Genomic DNA, 24,513 nt, shown 5'->3' on the forward strand with positions numbered 1-24,513 from the left:
ATGCAGCAGCGAGAGTGGTCTTTAACGAGGCGAAGAGAGCGCACGTCTCACACCTCTCTTCATCAATTTGCACTGGTTGCCAATAGCCGCTCGCATCAAATTCAAGGCACTGATGTTTGCTTACAGAACAACTACTGGCTCTACACACCCAAACCTAAACTCACTTCACTACTGCCCTAACTCTGCAAGTGAACGGCACCTTGTGGTGCCATCCCAAAGAGGCACAAATAACTTCCGCAGACCTTTACCTGGACTGTTCCCTGCTGGTGGAATGACCTGCCTAACTCACCTGAGCAGCCGAGTCTTCAGTCACTTTCAAGACACTGCCTACACTTAACCTGTTAATAATACTAACACTTACTATTCTAATCTAATATATTTATTTTCTATTCTATTCATTTTTTTATAAAAAACAAACAAAGAAAAAACCTAACTGGGATTGTCACAGCACTTGCATATTGTTGCCCCATTGTTGATTTAATTGCTTCTATTGTTCTCCTCATTTGTAAGTTGCTTTGGATAAAAGCATCTGTTAAATGATTTAATGTAACATGTAAATTAATACAACTTGTTGAACAACATGTACTGAGCCATATTACTCCAGCTCTTACACACAGCTGTTGTATACAACCATCCAAATAACAGCTGGGTTGTATGCATTATATTTAGTGACATGGCTTGGGAACAGAGGGGTGTGTTTGACATGCTTTTGATGGCAGTCCTAGTGAGGTTTCAGCCTATAAAGAGGCCTTGAAGAAACTAAACAGACATTAGACTGATGACAGTGAGGAGTCTAGTTCAGCTAAGTAGAGATCTGCAGCGAACAGCTGCTTGCATCTCTGGCCTTACAACCCATTTGCATGTGTTTATGTTAACATATCAGCAATAATTAAGAATCACGCAATTTAAGCGACCCTACTTAATATTCAGATTAACTTCTGCAGCAATGTGGGTGATAAGACCTTCCAGTAAGAATGTTAACAAAGTATACAGGTAAAAACTATATCATTAGAATAAGGTTCATCTTGGTTCATTTTAATCTTAACTGATCTGAAGAAACATCTATAAAACATCAAAGTACTCTGGTGGCACGTGTGGATAGAACTTTCTTCTTTTAATTTCTTTTAGTTTCTTTGTACAATATTATAATTATTATTAGTGGTTCTTGCAAAGACGAGTATTGCTCTGTGATAGAAGTTTGTTCTAAACCTTTAATGAATGATACCTTAAATAACACAGTTTTAATTGAGCAGTGAAGTGTGCCATGACTTACATAGAAAGAAGAAACCACTTAGCAATGTCATAACAACTACCACAAATACCCTAATTACCACAAGCTAAAAACAACTGAGAAGGCTTTGGCAATGAATAGCAACACGTTGATAAGATGGACACAATTTGCAGTCCAAGTAATATCTAGAATGTTACAGAGATATTGTAGGACTACTATAGGAAATTGTGATGAGTGTGGCCATTTCTAGCATCGTGTGAGTTTTGCATAGGCAAGCACCACTCGCATTTTCTTGTGAAAAATGTAAAAATCTAGTTACTGTTATTATTTCTTTTGCTGATTTGAAAATCGAATTTATTTTTTATGTGTGGTAGATAGAACCCCTTTAGGCTGTTTTTACTTTCTCAGCACTTCCGTTCTTTGTTTCAGCTTTAAACTTGTATATTCTAAGCAAATAAATGTAACAAATGTTTTGGGAGGTGTGCATGTATAGAGGTGCTGGTTGCAAACTGGATCCTGTCATCATAAGACTCCCTGTTCAGAATGTCATAATGATATATTTTGCAACTTTTTTGAGAGACTTGATCTACTTGAGCTCTTTTTATATAAAAAATATAGAAAAATCATCTCTGGATACCTGCTTATTTGAAGAGAAAGTACATGGATGATGAAGGCTTTTAAAATGTGAATTATCTTACTTTTGAGAGTCATTTTTCAGAGTAATAGATTGTTTAAGTGTTCCTAGTCACTGCTCAGTAATAGCAGTACATTAATACAAATGGGTTAAAGATCTGCACTACCTCTCCCTTGGGCATCTGGATTTTGCCGTGCTTCCAGGTAATTGGTCAGGGCTGCCAGTTTTCCTCGTTTGCTAATTCCTAGCCATGAACCACCTTCCTTCCCCTCTTCCATGTCCAGGCCTAAAGACAGAAAACAAAAAGTCACATTGTTATTAATGTCAAAGTGACATTAAATCTTGTCTGCTTGCTATAATAATAAAGCCAGCAGGAGATCAGATTTAGATGTAACAAACAGCTCTGGAATGTTCAGTGAGAATGACCAAGACTGAAGGTACAGAATAATATTTTTCATCTTGATACTGAAAGAAAACAGAACTTTATAGGCCCAAGCACACTGATCCGTCTGTCTAGAACAGGCTAGTGCTTTGAAAAAAAAAGAGAAATTCTCAGAAATTCAACAGTGCTAGATGGCTATCATGGCTTCATACTAAATTACTCATAAATACCACAGACTGATTCATATTCGGTAACTATTAGCTTCAATTCATAGGACAACAACCTCAAAAGCCTTCTCAAAGGCTCAATCATTGCTCATCCACACCCCACACTTCACCCCTCCAGACAGATAAGGGCTTCTTCCTTAAGAGCAAAATTTACTACTACCACTGTCATAAAAGCACCCATCAATTAAAGGCCATCCAGTTCTGTCTAACCGTAAGATTGAAAGGGGGAACATGGACAGGAAAAAGCTCCATGATCTTCTGCAGCTATAGGGGAATGAATGATTTCTGTTCTGAGATGTATTGTTTTACAGACTGAGGGTCATCAGTCAATTGAACAATTCTTACTCCTTGAGGGTGGTCAGTTGAATCCTGACAATGGACACTTAATCAATGTGACATTAAGAGAGGAAAAGGTAATCATCCATGTTTGATTATGACTGAATTCCATCTACTAAGGCATGATGCAAGAGACTCAAGCAGTGGATGCCAGCAGCTTATCTTCTTTGTTTCTTCAATATTTCTCTCTATACCGAATGCTCTGACATATAACAATCACTCACTGGATGACACAGTTTAAACCAGCATGAAGTCGTTTGAGGAATTGAATTTTGCCATTTTCTGGTGGCATCAAATCTTTGAAATGTAAAACACATAGTAGTATAAAATCTAGATAGCCACAAGTAGAATTTTCTCATATTTTCTGAATTAAATAATAGTTAACCTTTAAATAAGGCTAGACAGTGCAAGATCTGCCTCATGAGTTCAAAAATCTCAAATAAAAACATCTAGATAAACTTGTAAACCACACCAATTGACTAGCTGGTTAGTTGAAAAATAATCAAAGTATTAAAGCTAAAATTAAATAGTAAAAAGATAAACAAGCCAGCAAAGCTATTTAATTATGACAAATACTCCGTGCCCCTAAATGGCACATAAAAAAACTCAAAACAATCTGTGCTTGGTAACGTAACATGCCAAAATTAATTTTCCAGAATAACATGATACATGGACTAAACCACACCAGGCAAACATCTCTCTATGTGAAAAAAGGACTGACTCTAAGCAAGAGACTCTTGAGGAAACTCTTGTTCATCCTAAAATGTAGGAACTCAAACACTTTTCTTAATTAGAGTTCCGTGCAACTTTGTTGGAATTGAAACCAACATCTGAATTCCTCAGTGACACAGCAAAGTCTACAAAGTCTCAAATATTGGTGAGATAAAGCTGGACTTTGGATATGAAATATTTCTCTAATATTTGAATAATAAGAATGATCTTTACCGCTGAGGATCTCACTGTTGCTTCCCCAGAAGTCTGCAGTCTTGGACGGTCTGTTGTAGACCTCATCTCTGTTAGCAGCCAGAATAAGCCTGCATAAAAAAAGATGAAGGTGACATCACATGATCTCTTTCACAGTATCCTCACTATACAATCATACTAATAACATATCATTTCTATAATAAAACAGACCACCTTTAGAATCAACCATATAGTCTCATAAATGTCATGCTGTGCTTTGTAGTGTGCTACTCATGGGTAATGGGCATTGTGTTAACCAATAAAGAGATGATTTTCAGTCAGACCTTCTGTTAGAGGGGGAGAGATGGAGGCTGGCACTGTTGAATGGGCTCAGAGGTCACATGTGCACCTAAATGTGTTTATCTCGTGCTGATCCCAGGAGAGCGCTGACTGCTGTGCCAGCTACACACCTAAGGCCCAGAGAAGGCTCAGCTGCGATGCTGAAAGCTGCTGTGTGTGGCTTTATTGTCCTTGCTCAGCCTCTCTGTAATTAATTTCCAGTGTAATGGAATATTAATTTATATCTTAGCGTATTGATGTCATTTGGGGTCTATGAGATGTCAGGAAGCTGTAAAATGTCAACCACGCATTCTGCATAAAATTAAAAAAAAAAAAAAAATTAAAAGAATATAAAGTAATAAATCAACAGGCAACTAGATGAAAGCACTGAAAGTTTATAGTAAACACTTTTCAGTAGTGGTCGATCGATATTGATTTTTTGATGCCAAATATTTTACAGAGCAGGGTAATATAAAGCCTATGGTAACACTTTCAAGGTTTCATTTAACATTAACTACATCAGTTAACATGAACCAACAATGACAGCATTTATTAATCTTAGTTAATGTTGATTTCAACATTTACTAATACATTATTCAAATTAAAAGTTGTCTTTGTTAATATTATTTAATGGACATGAACTAACAATGAACAGTTGTATTTTTATTAACTAACATTAATACATACTGTAACAAATGCATTGCTCATCATTAATGTTAATTAATGCATTAACTAATGGGATTTAATTTAAAGAAAGTAAATAGCACATGCTGCAATTAAATTAATATTTAATTTACATCATTTGAAAATGGAAAAAAAAAAAAGTACACTTGATAAAACCAGGATGACACAGCTATGCCATAGCGGGCCAACTGGATTGTCAACTGGACTGTCAAACAGATACAGTGTTTTATGACACTAATATTACAGCTCTAATGTAACTATAAATTCATAAACGTTTGCTGGTAAATGATGGCATATGATGCAGAACATATGATGCAACTGTTTGTAGCTTAAACACAATCTTAATGGTCAAGGCCATCACAAATCAAGTTATCCTACTAAATAACATTGTCTTGGTGATAAATCAGCAGAATGTGCAAAGACAATGCTGAATACACTACACAAAGCAAGGCATAAAAATGGAAGAACAAGATCAATGAATGTCAAACTTTCAGCGACTTTTCAAAACTCTCTTAACTCTGACTCTGTTCTGTCAAACTCACCTCATTGATTTATTAACCAAACACAGTTGGTTGAGTGAATGTAAACGGTCAGAACATAGAAAAACAAGAGTAAAAAGATCCATGCATTAAGCCTTGAAGTTAAAATGCTAATTTTTCAGTGTGTACAGAAATGTATTTTTCTGCCTTCTTGGCCATGCTTACAGCCAAGGTAAAACTTGCACTAACTGCTTAACAACAGCAAAGAGAGTCACACGTCCACTGCTCTTCCAGCCTGTGGGACCTGACGGGCTGACAGAGAAGAAAGAAACCAGAGAGACAAAAAGTGATGCAATATCCTGAGGGCTTTGCAGATTGATCTGCAATGGTTGATGCACCCCAGGAATATGTGCTCTGTACTGGAGACAGCTTGCAAAGCAGAAAAACTCCTCTCCATCTGAAAACAACTTACTGGCTTGACAATGTCAATTACGCCAGACCTTGGGCAAGGTTATCACCCTCTTTGTCAGCCCAAATGGAGAGATATTCATTCTCACTGAAACAGAAAAATGGCAAAAAGATGACTGGACAAAAGGAGAGCTGAAAATAAGTCAAGGGTAGATCAAGAGGCAGTTTTGGGAGTGCAGAAGGCAGTGATGTAGACAGACCAGCAAACTCTTTCTGTATGTGACAGATATGGAGAGTGACAAAAATTAGGGTTGTATTGGACGTTCAAATTCCTTCTGGATAAAATCAAGTCTCAACTCCCGTCCTAAATTTTTTTCTCACTAAATATCTTATTTCATTCTGTGTACATTTTCATTCTAATACATTACGATTTTTTTAAATGTTTTTGAAAGAAGTCTCTTTTGCTCACCAAGGCTACATTTATTTGTTCTAATATACAGTAAAAACATTAAAGGGATAGTTCACCCAAAAATGAAAATGTCATCATTTACTCACCCTCAAATTGTTCCAAATATGAAAGAAAGAAAAAAATGCTATGGAAGTCAATGGGGCCCAAATCATCAACTGTTTGGTAACTGACATTCTTCAAAACATTTTATTTTGTGTTCAGCAAAAGAAAGAAATGTATACAACTTGATGGTATATGATGACAGAATTTAAATTTTTGGGTGAAATATTCCTTTAATATTATGACATGCTATTACAACTTAAAACAACTTTTCTATTACACATTTTAAAATGTAATTTCCTTTGATGGTAAAGCAAATTTTTTTAGCATCATTACTCCAGTCTTAAGTGTCACATGATCCTTCAGAAATCATTCTAACAGACCCATTCGTAGCAGACGTCACAGTTACATCACTTGCAGCTGCGCATGCATAGTGGCTGCAGAAAAATAGCGTGGAGGAAAATATTTTTATATGCAAAAAATACAGTCTTCATTAAAGAATTCCTCCGTAAAACACTCTTTGAAGCTAAACGTAGACGTTTATGTTGCAAGTCACAGACGGGACTGATGAAACCTGCAATGATTAGTTTACTATTAAAGCATGGATTTGATGTAAACAGTAAATCTACATAATATTCACATATGCAGTTCATAGGGGACATACATAGCAGTTACAGCATGAAATAATATTGAAACCTATAACATTTTACATAGATAACTTTTAAACATTCTTGATTCTTTTTGTTGCATTTGCGGACTTTATAACTCGCAATTGTATCAATTTTTTTTATTATTTTATTCTGTGGCTTCCACACCCACAGATTGCTACTGCAGAACTGCCATTTTCTGCAACCAGGTAGGCTCCGCCCACAAAAAAAGATCATCGCTGTTTGCAAACACATAACAGGTCTATATGCTGATTTGGTGCCTAAGAAATATTTTTTTTTATTACCAATGCGGAAAACGTTGCTTAATATTTTTGGAAACTATGATGCAAGATTTTTTTCATGAATAGAAAGTTCAAAAACACAGCATTTGTTTAAAATTATTATTTTTTGTTAACAATGTACAAGTCTTTACTGTCACTTTATAAATAATTTGGTAAATTTAAATAAATAATAAATTTTTTTTTTTTTTTAAAACGTTCTGCCTCCAAACTTTTGAAAGGTAGTGTACTGCTCAAATTGTGGAAGTAAAATGGGTTGAGAACAGCAATTAATGCTGATTTTGGCCTTTTAACATTAAAATAACGACACACCACACCTATAAAAGTAAAGTAAAGGTCAAGTATAGTGTATTTCAAACTAATAATTTGATGTCATGAATTGCACTGCACTCACACTTTCCCTTCCTTAATCTTCCTTTACACACACACACACACACACACACACACACACACACACACACACACACACACACACACACACACACACACACACACACACACACACACACACACACACACACACACACACACACACACACACACACACACACACACACACACACACACACACACACACACACATACAGTCCATGTCCTTCTCAAGTTCAGTGTTTGGCCTATATTTCATGTCAGTTTGGAGGCAGCAGTTCATCACGATGATCACATGATCAACAAATAATCACATTTTTAACATCCACGTCATCAAGAAATAAGAAATGTGCACTATGGCACTGCTAAAATATCAAAGGTAGGAGCTTTAGATGATTCGAAACGGAATAAAGCATCTCAGCTGTAGGTTATACCAGGGGTTTTCAGACTGGAGGGTCCTCCAGAAGGTTCTAAGGGGTCCCCAGAAAATTTCAGAGAATAAAAAGACAAAGCAAAAATGGATAAAGTCTACCGAATATTCTAACGGTTTCATTTCTAAATGTTTCTCTCCTTTCTTGCCGTATACATTCCAGAATTGTATACGTTTGCTTTGTATCTTCCTAGTGAGTTTTTCTCACTATAATCCCCTTTATCTTGCTCACTGGGGTTGTAAGGCAGTTTTCTTAACACAGTATGTAAGCTGCTTGCATACATTTATTGTGAAAGTTACTTATACAAATAATTTTTTATTGAAAATATTCTTCTTCGGGTTTATACATCCAACATTAATTGCCAATTTAAGTTGAGAAACAATATGTTGTATTTATAATGTCACACTTACTATTTATCTAACAGTTTAAATGTTTTTTTGTATAAAAATAGATGGATTTTAGGAAGGGGTCCCTCATAAAGGTTCATCATATTTGGGGGTCCTTGGCATCATAAAGTTTGAAAACCCCTGGGTTATACTGTGTCTCTAATAGCTCAATACTAGCAGAAACAAAATTTACAAGTAGTTTTGAGTTTTATCCAAATGATTTCTAGCTTAAATTTGAGACTACGTTGTATTTCAGAGACTTTTAACATCTCTGACAGGTTACATCTGTTTCAAAGATAAAATATTAGAGCTAAGTCGATCCATTTTAGCAATATCAAAGTCATCATGGCCATATATAAGTAAACTGACAGACCTCTGGCCTATTTTCTCACAAAGGGATTTCAGAGCTGCTAGTTGTGAATGCAAGGTCAGAGGTTAACATGATGAAGATTAAATGGTTCCAAAAAGACGCGTTTATTCCCACCGACCGCCATCGATGGGAGGAAGGTTGGTTTTGAACTGTAATGAACTTTGCAATAATTTTACACTTCTTCTGGGTATTGAGGCAGAAACCCTCATTAATCTTAAAAGGCATTTCTGTTTTTAAACTGGACTAATGCAACTGACCTGAATGGGGTGAAGCCCTCCTGTCATAGAGCAAGAGGGCTAATGATAGAGTTTTTTAATGCCAAACAGGGCTCCAGACAGCAACTAAATGGTTGCATTTTGCAACCTTTTTTCCTGCTGGTGCGACTGAATTTGGTTGGAGGTCGCACTGGTGTGACCACCGCGGTGCCCAACTGATAAGAGCTGCCATTTCTGTTACATATGAGAAACATTGGACGGAAAAACGAAACGAAAGCGGAACGGATCCGCGATACTCGTTTGAGCTGTGCGGCGCGGACCGTTTATCAGCTCGGAGCAATAATAGACATCGCAGCGCGATCTCCATCACGCGACACCGTTACTAAACAGCGTTGGGAGATCCAGTGAGAAAGCATTTGAATTCACCACAGTATTAATAACATCGCTACAGCGGGACCTAGTGGGAAGCATTTGGTGCAGAATTCTGTTATAAAGATATCAGATCAAACAGCGCTGACGTGGAGACCAGGAGAAACATTTTGAAACATTCAGGGGTTTCAGTCCACAAATCATAAACATTCACCATGGATTTAATGTAGTAACACCCCATGGTATTGTGGAAGAAATGGTCAAATTACATTTTTACATTATTTATCTCAGGGTTCGTACAACCTTTTTGAGAGTGAAATTCAAGCACTTTTCAAGTGTTTCACACTTTTTACAGCACTTTTAAGCTCTAAATATTATCCAATTTTAATATTATTTTTAGTGTGATGATTTGTAAAACTAAAAGTTTAAAAGGTGCTGGCCACTTTATGGCAAAAAAACAACAACAAAAAAACCCACTATAACCAGTAGGTGGTGGCATAGGAGCACTTATTTGACTTATTCAACATTTCCACTCCTTAAAGCAGGCATAGGCAACTCCAGTCCTCGAGGGCCACTGTCCTGCAGAGTTTAGCTCCAACCCTAATCAAACACACCTGAACCAGCTAATCAGTGTCTCCTGGATCAGTGGTTCCCAACCACGTTCCTGGAGGACCCCCAACAGTGCACATTTTGGATGTGTCCTTTGTCTGACACACCCACATCAGGTCTTGGAGTAGCTACTAATGAGCTGATGACCTGAATCAGGTGTGTTTGATTGAGGAGACATGCAAAATGTGCACTGTTGGGGGTCCTCCAGGAACGTGGTTGGGAACCACTGTCCTGGATTACTAGAAGGCTACAGGCAGGTGAGTTTTATCAGGGTTGGAGCTAAACTCAGCAGGACAGTGGCCCTCGAGGACTGGAGTTGCCCACCCCTGCCTTAAAGGGTTAGTTCACCCAAAAATGAAAATTCTGTCATTAATTACTCACCCTCATGTCGTTGGACACCCGTCAGACCTCCGTTCATATTCGGAACACAAATGAAGATATTTTAGTTGAAAGCTGATGGCTGAGAAAGGCTTCAGACAGGCCTCCATTGGCATTCAGTACATTGACACTTCCAAGATCCATGAAAGGCACTTAAAACGTCGTTACAAAGTCCATCTCACAACAGTGGCTCTACAATAATTTTACGATGCGACGACAATAGTTTTTGTGCGCAAAAAAAAAATCAAAATAACACCTTTATCCAACTTGTTCTCGACTTCCGTGTTTGCCGCCCCGACGCATGCGCGAGAATATGACGCAAATCCGGCGTTCGGACACATGACCCAGAAGCGATTTGTTTACGAGCAGAGGAAGACGCGCGTGTCTAAGCTGTTGGATTCTACATTGATCGTGCTTTAGGTCTCGGCGTAGTGCTCAAAATGGGGCTTAAGTGTGTATTTCATGGATTCCCGAACGCTGGCGCTACGTCATCTTCTCGCGCATGCGTCGTGGAGGCACACACGGAAGTCGAGAACAAGTTGGATAAAGGTGTTATTTAGATTTTTTTTTGCGCACAAAAACTATTGTCGTCGCATCGTAAAATTATTGTAGAGCCACTGTGGTGAGATGGACTTTGTAACAACGTTTTAAGTGCCTTTCATGGATCTTGGAAGTGTCATTGTACTGAATGCCAATGGAGGCCTGTCTGAAGCCTTTCTCAGCCATCAGCTTTCAACTAAAATATCTTCATTTGTGTTCCGAATATGAACGGAGGTCTGACGGGTGTCCAACGACATGAGGGTGAGTAATTAATGACAGAATTTTCATTTTTGGGTGAACTAACCCTTTAACATGGAAAAAAGTAGCAAGTCACAAAGTTTAATGAAAAACTAAAACTTTTCTTCAAATGGTGACTGGATTACACAGAAAACAAGTAAAGAGTGTTCCTTTTAGTTCAGTATGATACTATAGAAGAACAATAGTACATTTAAAGCTACACTGTGTGATATTTTCCCCCATCTAGTGGTGAAAAGGTATATGACCATCCAGAGAATTTTAGTTTCTGTTCCTCTCAATTCTGATTTCGTTTTAACTCCTACGGTGGCCGATTTAGTCCAAGATTAACATGGCTTCCAGTTCGACCTCGTCCACATTCGACACGGTGCCATCGAGTGTTAAAACGCGAAAGGCGAAGCTTGAATTTACGGGTATGTCCCTCTTTGGTTAAGGTACTTTCAAGATGGAGGGGCAACATGGCGACCCGCATTCAAACCCCTTACCCGTATGTATTTTCAATGGCATATTATAAACTTACAAGAATACATTATTACTTGAAAGAAGTAAATATACATTAACGAGCACATATATTTTTGAAAGAACTAAGTGTTTTTAGCTAAGAATAAACTAAAAAAGTTACACAGTGTAGCTTCAATAAGAGTTTACAATTACCATTACAAATTTCCTTATTTCCTTAAATGAGGTTTTTGCACATAATTTTTTCAGCATAAGAATTCAAGCTCAGCACTTCACTGTTAAATTTCCAATAAACAAACATGTACTATTATTAGTAACTGCACTTATTAACTTATTAAACAATGCAAAACAATAGTAATTTTATGATTAAATTAACTTATGATAAATGCTACCATCTGTAGTGGCGCTGGTTCCACTGCTCTCAAATGTTAGTCTGGAGCCCTGTATTATCAAAGTATTTATTAGTAATACAGTGGAAATTAGTAGATTTGGTTAGCATGTTGATTTACGGTGTGCGCCCCTAAATTGTCTGGTTGTGCCCCTAAAATTTTCAGTCCGGGGCCACTGTGCTCCTAGTGAAAAAAGTTAGTCTGGAGCCCTGCCAAATTGTATCCTCTGTTGGTAAAATACCCTCAAGAGGTCAGTGCTAATGATATGACATTACAGTTGTAGCCTACAGTTTGTCAGTGTCAATAAGGTTCCAGTACCACCATCAACATCAAACTTGAAATTAGGGATAGGAATATGTAAAACTACATATTTTCAAATTAAGTAGTGGGTTGCCTGTGCAACCTGATGACCAATTGGTCATGAAAACCCTGCATAATTAATTAGCATGGTTTTGGCATTCTTGGCATTTAAGATGCATTCTTGGGTTCAAAAACACTGAAAGCGCAACAAAACAGACACAATGCAGTGTCTCAATATGCATTTTGGTCTATTAAGATGGATTATAAATTGACATGGCATCTTATAGATGCAGGTGGGACACTCAAAAAACAGTGTGAGATGTAACTTGTTGGCCAAAGATGTAAGGGTGAATGTGTATGGATGTACCAGAGGATGAAATTAAAGACTATCAGGAGAAGGTTTTACCTGCAAAAGAGCACTGTTGCTAAAAGTACTAAAAAGATCAAATAAACTACCATTCAAAAGATTGGGGTCAGTAAGATTTTATCATTTTTTCAAAGAGATTAATACTTTTATTAAGCAAGGATGATTTAAATAGATAAAAGTTAAAGTGAATATAGTTACAGTGCTACAAAAGATTTCTGTTTCAAATAAATGCTGTTCTTTTGAACCTTCTATTCATCAAAAAAAGAAGAAGAAAAAAACTATATTAGAATGATTTCTGAAGGATCATTTGACACTGGAAACTGGAGTAATGGCTGCTCAAAATTCAGCTTTGCCATCACAGGAATAAATTACATTTTAAAATATATATAAAAAAGAATACAGCTGTTTTAAAATGCAAATAACATTATTACAGTTTTTACTGTATTTTTTGATCAAGTAAATGCAGCCTTGTTGAGCATAAGAGACTTCATTCAGAATTTCTTTTTTTAAATCTTACCAACCCCAAACTTTTTCAATGGTAAATGTAAAAGGCTGTAAACACCGCAACGAATATAGCTTAACGGCAGCATTTTTCCGAGACGTTTTTTCGGCACGTATTGAGTGTTCACACCCAAGCGATTTTCACTGGCGATGCGCCGAAAATCGTCCCAGTGTGAACAGGCCTTTAGAATAAAAATCTACATAAATTAGTCAACCTTACTAACCGACTATATTCTAAACTGTTGGACAACTAGTCAATTAGTCAACTTAGACAGAAATTAACATGTTTTTACACAGGAATTTCTTACATAATTAAAAGGTTAATTAATAGGTTAAGGCTTCAATACAAAAAAAAAAATACTGAGATCCTGAGAACCAGGGCCGGCCCTGACCAATTTGCTGCCCTAGGCAAGATTTTACTTGGTGCTCCTTGTATCAAGGTTTAGCACTACATGTTTTCAGTCTAAGTTGCGGAAACACTGGTACTGTTTTAATGCATTGATGTTTTTTTTTTTTATTATTGTTGTTGTTTTATGATGTCCAGTCTACCCAGTCGTTATGTTCATGATATTATTATTATTATTTTTTTTTTTTAAAGGCTGATGATAGTTAAACTTTACAAAAATAGCACCTACGCCACATTACAGCTTAAACACAAATAACAAGTAATTGCATCTAGCATTCATGCACAAACTATTGAGAACTAGCAAAAGTGTTTGTTTTCCAGTAGATGGCAGCAAACTTCCACTAATATGCACATTCATGTTTTCACCATGAATTAAACTGAGAAATTAAATGTGAAATTTACATAAAATGTTGCTATTTTAAATAAACCTGTATATAAATATCATTACTATTTTCGGCAAATACATTTTAAAATGTCCATATGTCCCCTTAAAACTGCACAACTGTAGAGAAAAAACATTAGGCTATTAAAAAAGTGAATTACATGCGTTTAAAAAAACAGATATGATTTTTTTTGGGGACAAAATACACTGTCTGTGGCCACTGGAGAACCCAGAACAGCTGTTTGCACATAGTTTAAGGTAAAACTGGAATGAATTAGCGTACATTAGTATTTTACTACTATGCAATTAAATAAATTGTTCATTCATTACATCACTTTACCTTTGTCTTTACACTGCAAACAATACTCTTCTTATTTAGTAATTTTTTCTTGTGTCCAGTCCAAACATCAAAAAATGATTAAATCAATATGTATTTACTAGTAAAATGACATTAGATAATTTTTTCCTTGTTTTCTGGGGGAAAAAATCAAAATGAAGTCAGTTTTAGCTTAAAACTAGCACAATTATCTGCCAAATGGGGTGAGAAAAATTATCTTATTTCTGTTTGGGACAAAAACAAGAAACAAGATTTCAATCAGAAACAAGATTATTTTTCTCACCCCATTGGCAGATAATTTAGCTTGTTTTAAGCATAAACTCACTTAAGAAAAAATATCTAGTAAATGCACCTTGGTTTAAGAATTTTTAGATATTTAGACTAGAAACAAGACAAAAATACTAAATAAGAAGAGCATTTTTGCAGTGTTTCCCTTATCTTGCCTGCATCAGAGGGCTTCTGTTTTTTATGACACAACAATTCGGCCATCCGTCATAAATTATCAGGCAACTTTCACCGTGTCTACACCTGTAGCGAGCGGCCAAGCACCCTAAAATATGAAAGCAATCCTGTCTACATTAGATGCGGCGAGAGGCGACGCGACACAACAAATTCCCAACGTTAAACTGATCGCGCGTTATATTTCTGACGCACTTCAAGCTCGGCGGGGGAGATTGATGAGGCGGACCGGGAAGATGCGGGGGACTTAGTTAAGTTTTTTTTTGTAATTAAGTTCGCTTTATTTGGTAATATTTCAAATTAATATGAATAAAATAGAATCATACATTTTGGCGCCCCTATGGATGAGTGGCGCCCCTAGCATTTGCCTATTCCGCCTATGCCACGGGCCGGCCCTGCTGAGAACTAATTATTTGAAACTTTAGACAGCCTTAATATTACAAGTGACATTTCTGTTGTATAGGTATAACAATAAACAAAATGATGAAAATCACTGTAAATACCCCCTAGATCCGATGAAGTACCCTAGGGTATGCATACCCCTTTTTGAGAATCTGCTAAGTGGAACCAAGCAAGTTGCTAGGTTACAGAAGGTAAAACAAGCAGAAGTACATTCTATAAACATCTGGTTATTTTCCATGATACGGTTTACACATTTAGCCGATCTTAATTATAGTACATCTCTGTGCTGTTTTGTAAACAAGGTGATGCTACACTAAATCATAGGAACCAACCTTCAAGACACAGCATCATTGATTAGATTGTATGTCCTGGGTTGAGTCATCTGTGACGCTAAACCACTGTGACTGACTCAATATTAGATAATCAAATTACAGCTTGCTGGGCGATAATCCTGATTAGCGTAGCATGTTACAAACTGACAGTATTAACGGAGGTAATCTTTCTGTAGTGAAGGGGAATGAAGACATAGATTACTAGTACATGCAAATTGATACAGTACACACCATTTTACACATCACATAAATTAACATTATTTATGGCAAATGTCATAATAAAAGCTGTTTTTTGTATTATTTATTGTTGAGATCACATGACCAGCTGAATAATACCCCCTCTTTTCCTGGACACTTTTGCCTGTGGAATAAATTTCACATTTCCCTCTGAAAAATGAATCATAGCTCACTGTGAGCTTTTATACAATGTCATGGGTAACTGAAAACGTTTGCTCTGCATGATTCAGCAACCAATGGACGGTGTCAAGTGCACCGTTAAATAAGGGCCAACGATTTTACTTTGGTTTAGATGTATTTGAACACATTATACTATTATCAAAATTTATACAAATCTGTTTTTTTTTTTACCAAATCAAACAACACTGTGTTCCCACACGCATGTGCAAGAACTTTTCATATCCCTATTTGTATTTAATACATATAAAGTAAAGCTTCTGGGAACAGGTGCACTACCTGTAGGCATTTTTGGATGCAGGGCGAGGGTCAAACTTCAAGAAGATGATGCACATGAGGAGGTCACTGATGGCAGGAGTTTTCAATCACAGTGAGGTCAGAGGTCAGAGCTGGGACGTGCTAGGTGCTTGAGGAAGAGATGGAAGAGAGAGTGAGACAATAGATTTTGGACAAGAGACAAAAGCAGTGCTAGTAAGCCAGAGGAAAGCAATCAAAACTGATGGAGGGTATCAATCAAACATTACTCCAGCAACAATTCTCACGTAAATCTTACAAAACCTCAATCTAAAGATAAATCAAATTAAACTGGTATCGATTACACAGACAGTTCAGCTATAAATATAAATAAATAACACTACAAGACATATTGTGCTGAACAGCATATATATATATATATATATATATATATATATATATATATATATATATATATATATATATATATATATATATATATATATATATATATATATAAATTTTTGATGTGAAAGTAACGTTAATCATAATAGTACAACATAGTAGAATCACTGAACACATCTGTCTTATGTACATTGTATACATGAAAACAGTCATAAACAGTCACATCACGAATCGAATCTTCCACTTTCTGATATATTCTGACAGTTTGAGTTTAGAGTAAGTCACAATAAGCGTTTAAAGATATTATTATTAGGTGTATAAATGTATTACGCTAGACAGATAACTTTAAACTGATGTGTTTGTTTGTTCCACAGTGTGCTTTATTCATTGAGAATGATCCAGTAGGTTTAATGTCAGGCTTGTGTCAACTGAAAAAAGCAGATCTGACAGCAGGCTAGCAGTAGCATAACAAGCTTGCTAACTGGTCGGATAACTTGAAGACCGCGAACAATAACGAACAAACATTTGAATTTATTTTCTCTTTAGTTTATAACAGATATGATATGTCACTTACGAATCCATGTGTTGTCAATAATCACAATCATTCATTGTACCGGTAATGTGAAAGCTAACTTTGAGCACAGGCTAATTCTTTACTGTACAAAGGGGTAAACCAACCTCGCTTTGACTGACGTCTGCAGAGAATTTCGCCTGTGATTGGCTGAAACTGGACCTGCAAGCGAGGACTGGACCGCCCACAGCATCACAACTGCTCAGGGATCAGCTTTTATTTGGCCGTTAAAACATAATCCCCCAATAATCACATTTAGAGGTTGAAAGAAGCCCTAACCCTAACTGAACCCAGATCAGAATACTTTTGATTATAGCACTAGTTTTGAATAGTTTCTGGAATTCAGTGAATTCAATTTAGGCCTACTATATTAATTTGTTTATTAAATGTTCACATATTTATTATTCATTTAAATATTTAATATTTATTTAAAAATATTATGTTAAACGTATAAAATGTATATAGGCTACTTGAACAATAATGAACTAAGTTTGCATTGTTTTTGGTCATCGATTTGAATTCCAAAAAGCATTTATCAATATGTGATTAAATATATTCACCAATTAATAGGGACAACTTAAATATTTCCCCCCAAACCATACTGAAATCGAGATTTTATTAGGACATTTCAAATAGTAGGCTACTGATGCTAATGATATTAAAACTGCCTCTTTAGTGTGGTCACGTGGAACACCAAAACTGTCCAGCCCCTCATTGACATTATTGGAAGTTGAAATAAATAAATAAAAGAATAAATATTTTAGATTAGCCTATAGCAATTGACAAATAAATAATTTAAATTAATTAAATTGTGTGGAGATTATGTTTGGCCTATTTATTTATTTATTTTTTACAATATGCGCATTTTATTATTTTTCACTGACATTATTTATTTATATCCATTTATTTATTTTGCTGGTTTGGTTTGCAAAGCACGGATTTGTCTTTTTAAAAACGTTGCAATATAGAGTCTGTATCAGACAGATTTAGCTCTGTACTCAACGCACTTGTAGTAGTGTGCATTGCAAAGCCAGCCTCGGAAGAATCCAATAACACTGACAGGGTTTTTGTTGTCTAGATGGAAAGCACCGTGGCATTTTACACGTCCACTGTTTACATTTACGATGAGACATATCCTTTGAATAAAAACACGGCTTATTCGAAAAAGTAAGCAGTGGGTTTTCTCGCGGAGATGCGTGAAGCTAATCGTGGAATCATCCGCTGATACTGTTGACAAGTTGAACGAGTGTGTGTGTGTGTGTGTGTGCCGCCGCTGCTGCTGCTGTCCCTGCACAACTCACTCACACAGAGGAGACAGGTAAGATTACTCGTTCTTTTGCGCCGCTGTGTTCTTTATCTATGATCATTTAAACTCGACATTTAGAAACTTATTTCACAAACCCAATAGGTTATATGCGTAGCCTACTGCTCAATTCGCGTGTACGCGCATCTCAACTGATCGAGCGATTCGCTGAGGCTATTTACTGTCTATCAATTGAGAGCAGTTGTTCATATCTAATTACAGATAAATTACATAAACGTTTCGTTTTTTGTGCGTTTGTAGATATCTCATTATGAATTCATGGTAGTTTACTTTCAAGCATTTGATGTATCACTTGGCTACAATTGGTATTTGTCTTCGTTGTTTTGAGGCAGCGCGTCATCATGCTTGATAGTAACACGCGCGCTCGTGAAATGCTGTTTAATTTGATCGTGGTCGTTTTTTATTTTGATTATGATGCACGAGTTTATCAGTGTTCTTACAACCAGAGCATCAAATTAAGGGGAATTATTTGTAATTATGTGAACAAATGTATATAAAGTGTTTGTGGTTTGGTCATGAGAAATGCATTTCATGGCTTTGACATCTGTCAGAAAGGGCTCCTGGTGGCAATGCATATGGCGTGATTACAGTTGTAGCAAAGATACTTCTCTACTACAAGAGTTGTTCTGTTTTATAGAGTAGTAACGCTCTTTTATATAAATGCATTAAAATAGCCTAAATTATAAATAACACGGACTTGTCTGGGCAGGTGTTTTCATTGGGATCGCCCTGTCTTGTTGAAATGGCACGTTTAAATAGAACATTTCGCATCTTCTGGATGAATCCCAACAGATCCACATTACTGACATTAGCTACTTTCCCCCCTTACATTTTAAGGAATTTTCGCTTGTGACATTGTAACCCAGGACTGTAACCCTGTTTTTACGTAGACCTAATAATAGGGGTTTTCCACACTTATACTTTAGCCTGCATTAGTAAATAATCATGAGTAGTTAAGCTTCAAAATTTCACTGTACATTTGTAAACAGTAAAAGAACGTTCTTATTTGCATATTCATGAGGTCAGTATTGATTGGACGAACACAGCTTTTGCACGACGTGCGCGCGACCTGTTTTGGGTTTGATAGAAAGTGAAATGTTGACGTTTAGAATCAAACGTTTGGAAGTTTCTGCTACTGTACAAGATGTATGAATTTTAACGAGGTAAGTAATAATTAGTTTATGATTTGGTGGCTAATGTTACACAACTCACTGTAACCGGAATATGTGTATACCGTATTACCGTTGACACTGCAATTCGATGCTAACTCCTCATGGGATTCAAAACCCAGTGTTGAGGCATGTTGTGCACAACAAGAACGATACTATAACTAAAATTGCAACTTTAATGAGTATTAGCATCCACACCAACGAACAACGCCATGTTTATAATAAACGTGCGCGTGTATATTTTGTGTGAACACATTTGCAGCGCGCGCTTTAAACTCACGTGGATTTTGATTGGTTGGCAAATTTGCTGAAAATTGCTGTTATTCCATAGGCCTTTTAAAAGGATTAAATGCATTGTGAAATCAGCTGGAGTGAGATGTGATGTGCATTTGTCTAATGAAATAATATAAGTAACTGGTATTATCAATTATACGGTTATACTTTTATGATCAGTTTTTGTTTAAGGAGATGCTTTCATTTAATAATCAATGTGCAAATCAGACTAGTAGTGGGTGCGTGAGCAAGCCTCATAATTCATTAGCCTATCCCTTCATCCTTAAGTTAGGCTTGATGTGATTATGTATATAACTGTTCAACTTGACTTTCACTTGACTTGCTTGTTTTATTGGCAAGGCTTAGTGTCATATTGATAACATGTTAACACAATTCTGTGCTCTATTTAAGTTTTTATGTTCTTTAAAAACTCTTTTACCCCAGTTGAGATGTGGAGCTTGTTAAATTAGGCAGTGCTGTCATTCATGGCACACTGAGCAGCTTTGATTGTCAGGAGAATTTCAGATCTACGCAAAGAGCTACCCTTTGTTCCATTTTATAATTTAAATAAGTCGTACATGTTTTTGAAAACTTTGTTTTAATGTGATTCAAGGATGGATGGATGCTGTCAAAGTCATTTTGTTGCTTCTTGCATCAGGAGGAGAGACTTTGGTGCGTTTATAGAGATTCATTAAGCAACAAAAACAGTGTTGCAGGCCAGTGGGGAACATATGCTTGTGTTTTTTATTGGTCTTCAGCATTTTGCAGCTCACCGTGCTCAATGTGATGTTGCTTTAGTCAGATGGATGAGAGCTGACAGAGCTGAGCTTGTGTCTGCAAAAAAGGGCTCTCACAGAGAAGACAGGATGAGCCTCGGGGTGTGTTCCCATTGGCTGGTGGTAGCTTCCTGCGAAGTGGACTTCACAGGGTATTCGTCTATCTTAAGATTTCATATGAGTGTATATTCTCAGTCCGAAGAACCGCATAAAGTGTTTGGGGATTAAGTAATCCATACATTATATCACTTTATTGGAAGTGTGTTGGGAATTTTAACTATCAGTCATTTTAGACCTCCAGAAGGACATGAAATTTGGCCAAATGATAAAAAGTTGAAGGTCCAGTATTTTTAATAAGCTTAAATCTACTCTGTTGTGGTTTCTATGCAGTAGTTTAATGGTATAAATTGACTGTCAATGTCAAAAATGGTTGTGCTGCTTACAATATCTATACAATCTATATGAAATAATTGTATATTATTTTTTAATAAATATTAATATTGATGTGTAGTATGTTACAGACTCATATCTATATTTTATTTTGCCCTGGGTGGTCAGTTGCCTTTGGGGTGAAAATTATGAGAGGGATTATGTGAAGGAACTCTTCTAAAGAGTGTTTTTGATCAACTTTTCATATCTCACTTTTAGAATATAGAAATCATTGTGAAGTTTTAGAGTTTGAGCTACTTTGATGGGTAGTCTCTTTAAAGCTCTTTTTTCATGATTGTCTTGGCCTTGACTGTTCTTTGAAACAATAACTATGGAATGTAAGTTCCTCAGTGCCTCCTGCCTGGATCTCATTTCATATGTTAATGAAGTCACTTCATTATGTAAGCTTTTCTTTTACTGAATCTCATTTCAGACCTGGTTCTGCGCTACATTAAGGCTTTGTTCACAGTGTACACAAATCCATTTTGGTTTTCAAATCTGATCTTCAGGTCTAATGGTCCTTACGGTCATTTTAAATGATCTGATTTTTGCTTGTTCAGACAGTGTGGTTTATATCCGTGTGCCTGCATTGGTTGCTATAGTAATGATGTTAGCATCAGCGCTATGCCGAGAGTATGCAAAGGGAAAACAGAAAACTGCTCATGTTCATCATGACATCTCACCACAGTGCCGAACTCACTAGATGCATGAGAGAACATAAACGACGGAGGCATTTTGCAAACTCATGTGTTTACGGTGTCTATAACCACTGACTCGTCCACTCGTCCACTATTCACTACATAGTGAATGTTACACAGTGAGCAAAGAATGAAATCGATGAATGTGATTTCTAATCTGACACTTTTCTTTCTGCTTTTGTTGTATGGCAGCAAAAACGTATCTTCTTAATATTTATTTATATATATATATATATATGCTTATTATTTATGCTTATAAATATGATGCCTCTCTGAATAAATAATAGTGTTGGTTGTAGTCATATTAAACTGTGTTAATGGTTTCTAGCTGTTAATGTTAATCCAAACAGTCAGTACGTTTACATGGACAACAATACTCCGATATTAACCCGATTAAGACAATACTCTGATTAAGAAGCTACCATGTAAACAGCGATTTCTAATGACCTTAATCCGGTTAAAGTCATACTCGAAGTAAACGCAAATCGGCGTGAATGTGGAGTATGCCTATTTTAGTCGCATTATTGGAGAGCATTACAGACATGTACACACCTTAATCTAACTATTAACGTTGTGTAAGAGTTTTCGCCGCATTTTGTGACAGGACACATACACACCAGGCAAGTGCAGAGGGGAGGGCTTTGGGGGATCGAGTCGAGCCTGCCCTGCTCTTTTTTTAAAAGTAATCAAAAGCGACCCTCTAAAAACAATCCAAACAATCACGATTTTGAAAACTTTTTCATCATTAATCAAAGCTATTATTCGAAATGTAGGCTGTCAAGAAGGAGGCAAGAGGGGAAGTGTCTCTTCAAAAAAACTTAGAGACAATATATAATATTACAAAAATAAAAGGACGTAAATATTAAATTATAAATGACATTAAATATCACTATAAAGTAACAGTCCAACAGCGTCACCCGCAGGTAAAGATACAACGGGTTGCCTGAGCCCATTGAATTTTTATAGACCTGTCAAAGTCGCGCTATGATTGGACGTCGGACAGCGGAGCGTGGCATGGGGACGTAATGACGTGCCATTAATCAAGCTATACTCTTTAACATGTAAAACGGGAACATGAATGAAATATTCTAAAAGCAACTCATGTAAACACCTTAATCAGAATATTGTCTTATTCAGAATAAGGTCAATAATTAGATTACTGCTGTCCATGTAAACGTAGTGAGTGATGGAAAATGTGGCAAAATGTAAGCTAATCGTATAACAATTACTTCATTGTTGTACGTACATCGTGATCCGGGTATGATGACAGTGAATAGTTTTGTTGGTTTGTTTGACCACCTTTGAGCGAAACGGCCATAGGATGAAGAAGGGACAGTGAGAGGTTTCCCTGTGAGGGTGAATGACTCTTTATGGCCACACACCTGCTTGATAGCTCTGCTTGTCCCATCTCTCCCAGGCCATTTGGTATGCTGCAAAAATCAACGACTGGGCGATACTGACTCTCCTTGGCACAGTTTGTGGCACCTGCTCTGAATAATCCTTCCTGATAAATAGCCTTTTTTGGTGGCATTTCAGAGCAGAGACTCAATGTTTTGTTTGTCCTAAATATCATTAATCTAGGTTTATCAACTCATAAATCATGTAAAAGAGTTTGTACGCATTTCCAGGGAGCAGGGAATTAGTATGTAGAGCACACATTTCTTTTGTTTGTGCTGCTGTGGGACTGTTTGTTTGATTGAGAAGGTCTAACAAATGTCAGGCCCACTTCAGGTTGAGGAATGGTTCGGGCATAAATTCTGCTTCTTTGTCTTCAAATTGAGAGTTTTCATTGCTCACGCAATGGTCAAAGGTAGGCTGTTTAAAGATTTTATATCATCAGCATGACAATGCATCAGAAAATAAGCCTATAGTTTTCAAGCTTAGTTTTCTGTGAATGCTGTCAGTTCAACTGTGTAGATTTTTTTTTTTATTTGTTTAACAATATTCCTACAAATGTTAACCCCCATCGTGATATTTAGTATCTTAGTACATCAAGTTAATGCTTTATGGGGTTGATGTTTTATCCTAGTATTGTGTCTTAGTAATTCGTTGTAAAATGATTTGTATCCTCTGCTAAAAGGGCATTGGCTTCCTTCAGTCCTCTGCCAAAGTTGGTGTGAAAAAGACTGTCCCATTAGTTTCTTTACATTATTCTTTGTTTTTGTTGCAAATAATGAATTGTTAAAAAGGATGAACAAGTCTTTTTTTTTTTAATATTTGTTGTTTGTTAGGTCTGTGTAGTGCATATAGATATGATGGAGGAATTTTTTGTACATATAAAATTGACATTTTAGGTTATGAGGATTCACCTTACACAGGAATTTTATTATGAATTAGGCCGTTTGTCCACCAAACCTTTTTTTCCCGAGGCTAGAGTATTTTTCCAATTGTTTTCAAAGGGAGCGCTGCGTTTTTAAAACACCAGGAGCGTGACGAGGCGCTGATCACTTGGTGTTTTTTACTGGTCGCCGACAGTTGAAGAATATTCAACTCTGGGTAAAACGCAACGCTCATCCTCACTGTCACTTTTTACTCAGCCGTCCAATCACAGTGGAGGAGGGGCGGGACAAATACAACACAAACCAACTGCCACATTCTGCTTGTACAATGTCAACAGATGATAACAGCAAGCATAATAAATGTAACAAAATCATTTATAACAAGAGCCAGAGCAAATAGCCGACTTTACATTGTTTCTGCATTTTTATATAGAAACTGTACAGAAACAAAAAAAAAAACACATACAATGGACTTTGAGGTTTGTAACTCTGCAGATCTTATAAATGCACAAACAGCTACATAACACACTAAAGAGAAAGGAAAACAAGAAATTGCATCATATGACCCCTTTAAGCTATAAGATAATACAGAGAGATTCTTTAAAAAT

General features: G+C 36.5%; 2 protein-coding genes across 21 annotated transcripts in view; one reads left to right on the forward strand and one right to left on the reverse strand.

Moving 5' to 3' along the window:
* tango2 (transport and golgi organization 2 homolog) overlaps positions 1-17,085 on the reverse strand; it is a 32,239-nt gene extending 15,154 nt beyond the window's left edge. For both annotated transcript variants that reach the window (XM_079816235.1, XM_079816234.1), the window contains exons 1-4: positions 16,961-17,085; positions 16,027-16,153; positions 3,756-3,844; positions 2,032-2,151 (exon numbers count right to left, since the gene is read on the reverse strand). In XM_079816235.1, the coding sequence (XP_079672361.1) occupies positions 2,032-2,151; positions 3,756-3,844; positions 16,027-16,082 (265 nt within the window). In that variant the 5' untranslated portion in view covers positions 16,083-16,153; positions 16,961-17,085. The remainder of the gene's footprint in view (positions 1-2,031; positions 2,152-3,755; positions 3,845-16,026; positions 16,154-16,960) is intronic.
* Positions 17,086-17,951: 866 nt separating this feature from the next.
* Positions 17,952-24,513, forward strand: part of arvcfb (ARVCF delta catenin family member b) — a 275,297-nt gene continuing 268,735 nt past the window's right edge. For 9 of the 19 annotated variants that reach the window (XM_079813792.1, XM_079813813.1, XM_079813802.1 and 6 more), the window contains exon 1: positions 17,982-18,275. The gene's annotated coding sequence lies outside the window, so the exon portion shown is untranslated. Of the gene's footprint in view, positions 18,276-24,513 lie in introns of all 19 variants that reach the window. The other 10 variants (XM_079813790.1, XM_079813780.1, XM_079813781.1 and 7 more) reach the window with 3 other exon arrangements.

The sequence above is a fragment of the Gobio gobio genome (assembly GCF_949357685.1).
Source record: "Gobio gobio genome assembly, chromosome: 4".
NCBI lineage: Eukaryota > Metazoa > Chordata > Actinopteri > Cypriniformes > Gobionidae > Gobio > Gobio gobio.